Below are 8,338 nucleotides of genomic sequence, written 5' to 3' on the forward strand. Positions count from 1 at the left end.
GAGAAATTTCCATAAAATATTATTAATATATTGATAATGATAGCGCTATCTTATGTGCTTGCATTAATTGATAACACTATCCTATGTGTTTGCATTAATTGATAATATATGTATTTTATTCGCATTAATTTTAATTTTATACTAATTACTTGAAAATTAATAATACAAAAAGATAAATTAATGTTAACAATATTATCCTATTATATTGAAATGATTATAATTGATTACTAATTGCAAAGAATATGAATAACTTTTACATTTACAGTAATAATTAACATCAATCTAGATTAATCTTATAACAAAAATGATATAAGTAATTTGAATTAATTAATCAACTAATACATTCGTATAGTTATATTGAATAAAATATTGGAATGAAATATTGGAATGAATAAAATTGAATTAAAATCTAACTCTAACATTAAAATGAATTAATTAAAATATTTCAAAATAATATATACCTGAAAACATTGTGGACCAATTGTATCATAGAAATAATGTTCATAATTAAGAATAATTTCAGGTAACATTGCAATTACCGTTTTAACAATTATTATTTTAATATCATGCCATAATTGTTGCTTTTTTACACCTCGTGCTTCCATTTGATGAAAAACAGTTGATAATAAACGTTTACTTCCTAAAATAATATTGTAAAATTTTTGATTTAAACATTAATGCCTATGCAATAACGTTAAAATTTAATAATTAGTTAATTAATTAAACAACAATTGCTGTAAAAGTTTACCTAGAAAAATTAGCACAAAATTATGAGCATAAATTTTAAGCTTTTATAAATAATTTTCGATATTTTTTTTTTAGTTGAAAAAATTCGACAATTGTTTTTTTCTTCTGAATGCTAAAAAGAAAATGGAATGGAAAACTTTAAAATTAGAATGAATTGAATTCATTTCATATTTGTTTTTCTTTTTTTTTTTTTTTGTCCATAAACATATGCGAAAATTTAAATTAATTTATAGCAAAAATTCAGCTTCATATTAATTAAGTGATTATTTTATAAGTAAAATATGATTAATTACAAATGTAACAAAGAATATCATTCAAAAATGGCAAAGAAAATTATTCTAATTATTGCTTTAATTTTTTTTTTTTTTTTTTTTACAATTTATCATTTAAGATCATTTCAATACATGTGCTAATAAAATAAACATAAATATAGCAACAAATAAATTAACCTTTGATCTGATCTATTAAGGATAAGCTATGAATGTAAGCATTATTTTCTTTATTTAACGAATAATTTGTTAAATGTGCATATAAATTGTCAAAATTTGATGATGTTGGTGTAGCATATTGTTCCGTGCAAAATCGTGCCATACCTAAGTGATTCATTAAATTAAAGTTAAAAAAAAAAGGGACAATTCAAATTTTCAAAATTATCATGAAATTAATAAAACAAAAATGATAAAAATTATCATAAAATCATGAAATTTGTCCTATTCGTTTTTTTTTCTTTTTTCTTTTCAAGAAAGAGAGAGAGGGAGAAAAGGAAAGAAAGAAAGAAAGAAATTTATTTTGAAAATAATTTTAGCACCATCTTTTGGAATTATTACATTTTTGTTTTTTATTTTTTAAATTAAACATTTTGAAATTTCAAATTATCCTAAATTATAATAAATAATTAAGCAGTAGGAGGAGAACATAATACAATAATTGCAATAAAATGGATGTAAATAATTATGTGCAAATGAATTAATTTGTAATTAAAAAATAATTGATTGAATGAATAACTTTAATTACAATTCATACTAACTATTTCCATTATTTATTTTTAAAAGCAAAAATTTTGTTCCTTTAATTTACATTTTCAAATTTAATTTTAAAATTTTGCACTAAAAATTTTATTGTTATAATTGAATTTTGCTAATAATGCCAAATGTTAAAATATGTTCTGTTACTAAAAAAAAATTTTTTTTTTTGAAAAATTTTATTTCTATTTTGAAATTTAATTTGTTGCATTTCATAAATTATGTGTATTTAAGAATCAAACCTTCACGAGCAACATAAATTGATAATGGATTAATGCTTTTAATGATAGCATAAATGCGAAGATCAAATTTTAAATTATCATTTAATAGATAAGGATCAGCAATATATTCCTGAATAAGTTGACATGTTTCAGGTTTTCGTATTTCTTCTGGTTTTTGGATTAGATAAATTCCTGTTCCCTGAGCTCCTGGAATGTAAATTAATATATGCATAACATTTGAAACATATAACATACGTTTAAGCGTACGTGAAATTCACGTTTTGCTACACTAATAATATAATAGTTTGACGAAAAAGTAAATTTGAATTAGTAACAATTTCTCCTACCATCATCCGGTTTTACAATATACCAATTGTTGCTATTTTGAAATGATGTCGAATGTTCGCCGGATTTAGCGCATTTGTTGCAATGTTTAATGAATGCATCAAGTTGTGCCGGAATAAACCAACTTGACGGATAAAATACATATTCATCCGGAAATAATCGACGCATTGAGGTAATTGCGCGGGTTAGTGAAATTTTCTTCGATAAATCTGACATTCCTACAAAAAATGAAAATGGAATAATAAAAAGAGATGTTTGCTTGGTTTTTTTTTTTTTTAGATAAAATTGATTTTTAGTAAAATTTTTGAAATCATTTCGATCGTATACACATTGATAACACAATAATAGAATGCAAAAAAAAAAAAAATTAATATTAAAAAATAAATAGTATAAATTTATTGCAATTGTAAATTTTGAATTGAAAAAAAATTATTAAATCGATTAATATATAACCTGGAAATTTATTAATTTTACATTGAGGATTTTTGATAATTGATCGTATATCGTGTTGCATATTATTATGCCAATAAATATCACATATACCACCATCTTCTCGTCCTTCTGGATACTGAAATTTTCCATTAATTGAAAATAATAATTACAAAAATTTCAATTAAAATGCTTTCTTCTTTTTTTTGAAATTTAATATTTCTTATTTTCTCATTGAATTTAACAATTAATAATTAATAGTGGCATTGTATAATTGCTAAATTTACTTTTTTATAAAATCATACAAATGCATACTTTGCATTTTCCTTTCATTAATTAATTTTTAATTGATGAATGAAAATTTTAATAGAAAAAAAAGGATGTTTCTTTTTTTTTTGCTAACCTCATGTAAACCCAATTTTGCGGCGCATATTGAAACAATATGTTTGTTTGTTTTTGCGCGCGAAGTATCAATCGTAAAATTTTGTGCAATAGTATGACGAAATGATGAAAATGGAAATGAAATACTGGAAATATCGTAGTAAAAATAAGGAATTACAAAAAAGAAAAAAAGGAGGAAAATATTTAAAAATAAGAAATTGAAAAAAATTTGAAAAATTACTAAAATTGGTTAAAATTAAATTAATATACCTATTAATATAACTAACATACTTTAGAAGTATACTTAATATACCTTAATCATTAATATACCTAATATACCTTAAAAAGAAACAATCACTTTCATAGTGTAATATTAGCATTTTATTAGATAAGGAAAGAAAAAAATTTGGTAAATTATAAATTTACAAAATTATTAATGCCGAAAAAGTTATTTTGTAATAAATAAAGTAAATTATTAAATAATTTACAATAAAAAAAAAACAGTCTTAATCAGGTTTAATTAAATCTAAATAAATGTGATAAAATTTAACAAATAAAAGTTTGTTGGTTAATTTAATTTAATTTATCAAAAAAAAAAGTTATATTCAATGATTACTTTGAATGATTGATTAAATGATGCAATTTTTCGGTATATTTTACAGTTTCATTTTCATCCCGAGATTTTTGAATATTAATGATATTATCAGTTGATATTGTTGTTGAAGGCATGCTTTTCTGCTTTTCACAATAATCATTTCCATACATTTGTTAATGCTATTCGTTGTTGTAATCGGGATTTATCGATTTCTCAATCCTTTGATAGTATTGATAATGTTTGACATTTTTCCCGATAGTTTGGATAAATTGTTGTATTTTGATAAATTTTACAACAACTATCATTTACTAAAATAACAAAGGATACGGCTAATATTATCAGTGATATGCAAATTTGCAGTATAAATTTGATAAATTTTCAAGACAGATTAGATTAATTCGAAATTTCCATAAGCGGGAATAGCGGATGAATCGTTTAATAAGATGAAATTTTTAAGATGAAAGAGAAAAATTTAAGAGGAAAATTTTAAAAGAAAAATTTAAGGGAGAAATTTTTAAGGTACTAAGATGAAATTTTTTTTTGTTTTTTTTTGAGATTTTTTATTTCATTATTTATGTTCATAAAGAAGCATAGAAGATGGATGGATGACACATTGGTGAATATAAGATTACAATAACAAAATTTTGTTTTCTATTGAGCATGACCTATGACTTATGGTGATAAGATTAGCAGCCATGAAATTTTTACATGATAAAAAGTGTTACATCTCATAGATTTCGAATTCGAATTCATCATTTAATTTAATTTGAATATGGAAAAATCATTAATGAAGTAATTGATAATATCATTCGAAAAATTACGTTGTAAATAAACTTGCTAGATAAATTTTTTTTGTCAGTTCTTTGATATAAAATTTAATTATTTGATAGAGAAAATGGTCAATAAATTTTAAAATGTTACTGCCAAGAAATTGAATGCCAAAAAAAATTTTCAAATATGCATATATTATCTTATATTGAAAATTTAATTAAAATTTATCATTTCATATCGCATAAAAGTATAATGTCAATTGTGAAATCAAAAAAAAAGGAATTTAAATAGATGAAAGTGATTTGGACGAAATAAATCCGATAATTTCACATTAGAATTTAGCCAAAAAAGAAATACAACTTTTTTTGCTTAATTTTGGCAGAAATTCAATTTCGAAATTCTGAAATATTTAAATATTTTAGCAGAACTTTTTTATTGTCATGATAAATAAATTTATTGAAAAAAAACGAAAAATATACAATTGAATAAAATAAATTGATAATAATCTGGAGTTTCTTTTTTTAAAAAAAACAAGCTAGAAAGGTTGAAAATTAAAAGTTAGAAAAAAAGACAACAATTACAAAATGGAAAAAGTAAAAAACAAAAAAAAAACATTTCGACTCAATTATCATATTAAATTAATACAAAAATTATTGCTCTAATAGCAGTAAAATTTGAATATCTAAAATTTTGAAATTCGAAAACTAAAAATATTAACGATGTAAGAAGTCGTAATGCGGCAAATTTAATTGCATAACCTCTTACTGCTTACATCTCTATCTCCGCCCGCTTCCTTGCCTATAACGATTTTCTATATTCAAAAAAAAAAAGAAAAATCCCATCCTTACTTCTCATACCTCATTTTTCTTTTTGCGCTTTAGCTAAATTAGCCAAATTTGTAAGCCTTAAAAATCTCTTAAATTCTTCATCTTCTTCTTTTGTCAAATTTTGTCGGAAAAACTCCGAAAGTCATAACGCGAAATTGCAGCAATAAAAAGAAGAAGGTCCTGAGCACCCGATCATTTTGGAAAGACGTGTTCCAACAGGTCAGTTGGGAAAGACGATAACGGGCGTCATTTGGTCTTTGGTCCTCCCTTTGTTCATATTCATATTATAATTGTTGAATTCGTTTCTGTACTACCGAGTTTTGAGGAATAAATTAGCCAAGTCTGAGATTGAGAAATTCGGCGACAGATTTAATTTAAAATTAATTTCAAATAATTAGCAATTATTCTCGCAATTGTTAACTGTTCCCTATCTATCAATTCTAATCTTTCAATGAAATTCACATCCTGAAATGATCAATAATAAATGATAAAATATGACAAAATAATCATTTCTCACATTTCAATACACAATATTTTATATATTATATGCATATATTTAAAGTAATTGCGCATTTTGTTTTGCTCACATTTCCGCCTCATTTATATGACGACATATAATGAGGCGGAAATGTAAAAAAAAAACAGAAAAATATTTATCCCAAAGAGAAAAATATTATTATAATTCTTTTTAGCATTTTTTTTCACTAACGGAAAAAATATATTATTCACTAAATTTTTTTTGTTGAAATAAATATTTTTTCCAACTATTTCCCTTCAAATAATTTTAGCTAAGAACTGAGGAAAAAAAAGGTATGGAAAAAATTTTGTCAAAATCTTATTACATTAATTATTCCTAGCAATTTTGATATTTAATTGATGGAAAAATATCAATTATTTCAAGCAGTTTTGGTATTTAATTGGTAGGAAAATTACATAAAGCAATTTTGACATTTAGTTGATAGGAAAATATTAATTATACAAAGCAATCTTGAAATTTAATCGATAGGAAAATATTGATTACTCAAAGCAGTTTTGATATTTAATTGATAGAAAAGAAATTCAAATTTTACAAACAAAATATAAGATGATCTAAAATTTTCATTATTTTTTTTCGAGAAAAGTAAATAGAAAAAAATATGTTGAAAATATCACAATTTTTTTTGTGTCTGCTTCTAATTTATCCCTTATTTATATAATTTCAAGCTTTTGAAAAGTTTCAAGTGATTTTTCAATTAGATTCGAATTTAACAAATGAATTATAGAATAATAAATTAACAAAGGGAGAGAGAGAGAGGAGGGGAGAAATAATTTATAATCATTCATTCGTGTATTATATTTAAATACTTTCTTATTTGGAAAGCAAAAACAAAGGAAGTTTATTAACTGTACAATGAATATTATTCAAATTACAAGCATATTTTAATCCATTCATTTTAGCATACATTTTCTTCTTCCTATAGTTTAATTGATTAAATTAGTTTTGAATATGAATGCTTCGTATAGCTTAATTAATTTAATTGATTTTGAATATGAATACTTTTAATGTGGCAAACTTTTTTGTTATTCATTTGAAATTTAGCATATTAATAAGTAAATATTTATTACTTAAGTATTATTTAAACATACCGAATAGCCATTAATTTTATGCTTAATTGTTCAAACTTTTTCCAGCAGCTATTAAATCATTTGATGCTCACACTGATATCATTCATTGAACGATTTGGAATTTTTTTTTTAAAATAATAATTCGTGATAATTTAATATGAATAGTAATTGGTAGTTTCGACATTGTTTAATCATCAATATTCCTTATAATTATGTCCTTAATTATTCAATTACAAGATTTTTTATGCTCCATTATCTGGATAAGTTTATAACCGATAATCGCAGAAAATACATGAGAAATTTTTGACATTATTATCGATTAAAAACATACATTAAAAGGAATTAAAATGAAATGAAGTGGAAATAAAGACAGGAAATAGAAGAGGAAAATAAGAAATAATAATGAAGTAAATATGATAATGCAATGGATGAAAAAGCTTTTTCTGGGGATAAATATGGGGATAAACTGATATTATCATCGGGATAAAGAAGTGTTCTGGTCTTTTACTGGGGATAAATCGATATTATCACCGGGATAAAGAAGTTTTCTGGTCTTTTATTGGGGTCAAATCGATATTATCATCGGGACGAAGAAGTTTTCCGATCTTTTATTGGGGATAAATCGATATTATCATTGAGATGAAAAAGCTTTTTGATCTTTTACTTGGGGATAAATTGACATTATTGAATTGAGAAAAATGAAAATGGACCATTTGCCGCTGTTGGGCGGAAATGTTATTTGCTACAAATCAATAAATCGTTACCAATGGCAACGTGCGCTTAATGTTATTGTGTCCCATGTATTTAATATGTTTTCAAAATTGAAATAGAATTGAAATATATATTCTAAAAAAAAGGATTCGAAATTTTCTTATTTAAAATTCAAACAAAAATATGAATTGAATTGAAAATATTTCATTTAATTATCTTTTTTGTGTCTTCTTATTTTTCCGTAAATTATCGAAGCTTTTAGTTTTTAATATTAGATATTTATTTATTTATTTATTTATTTCTTCTACAGAATTTAATGATTTGGCTAATTTATTTCATTAATGATTTAGCTAATTTGTTTCATTGTATTAGCTTTAAACAATAGTTGGTCTAATTAATGGATTAACCTGACAAAAATTATTTATTAATAGTTATTGTTTTTCTAATTTTATATATGAGATGTTATGATCATATCTGTAAGCAAATAAATAACATGCTAACAAAGCCTTATTAATAATGGTCGTCATTAGCAGTTATCCAATAATTGAATTCGTATTCAATTTCTTTCATTAATCTTTCATATTATCTCGTGCTTAGCATTTAANGTTCATATATATATATATATATATATATATATATATATATATATATATATATATATATATATATATATATATATATATA

General features: G+C 23.0%; 1 protein-coding gene across 1 annotated transcript in view; it reads right to left on the minus strand.

Annotated features, from left to right (window-relative positions):
• The window catches only part of LOAG_18119 (tubulin polyglutamylase TTLL11), a gene marked incomplete at both ends in the record, with an annotated part of 5,801 nt that extends 1,927 nt beyond the window's left edge, over nucleotides 1-3,874 (minus strand). The window contains 7 exons of the mRNA XM_020450787.1: nucleotides 462-640; nucleotides 1,197-1,340; nucleotides 2,012-2,197; nucleotides 2,338-2,553; nucleotides 2,789-2,903; nucleotides 3,168-3,291; nucleotides 3,762-3,874. Coding sequence (XP_020305493.1) covers nucleotides 462-640; nucleotides 1,197-1,340; nucleotides 2,012-2,197; nucleotides 2,338-2,553; nucleotides 2,789-2,903; nucleotides 3,168-3,291; nucleotides 3,762-3,874 — 1,077 coding nt within the window. The remainder of the gene's footprint in view (nucleotides 1-461; nucleotides 641-1,196; nucleotides 1,341-2,011; nucleotides 2,198-2,337; nucleotides 2,554-2,788; nucleotides 2,904-3,167; nucleotides 3,292-3,761) is intronic.
• Between the last annotated feature and the right edge of the window lie 4,464 nt (nucleotides 3,875-8,338).

This window comes from Loa loa (assembly GCF_000183805.2).
Source record: "Loa loa unplaced genomic scaffold supercont3.199, whole genome shotgun sequence".
Lineage (NCBI taxonomy): Eukaryota > Metazoa > Nematoda > Chromadorea > Rhabditida > Onchocercidae > Loa > Loa loa.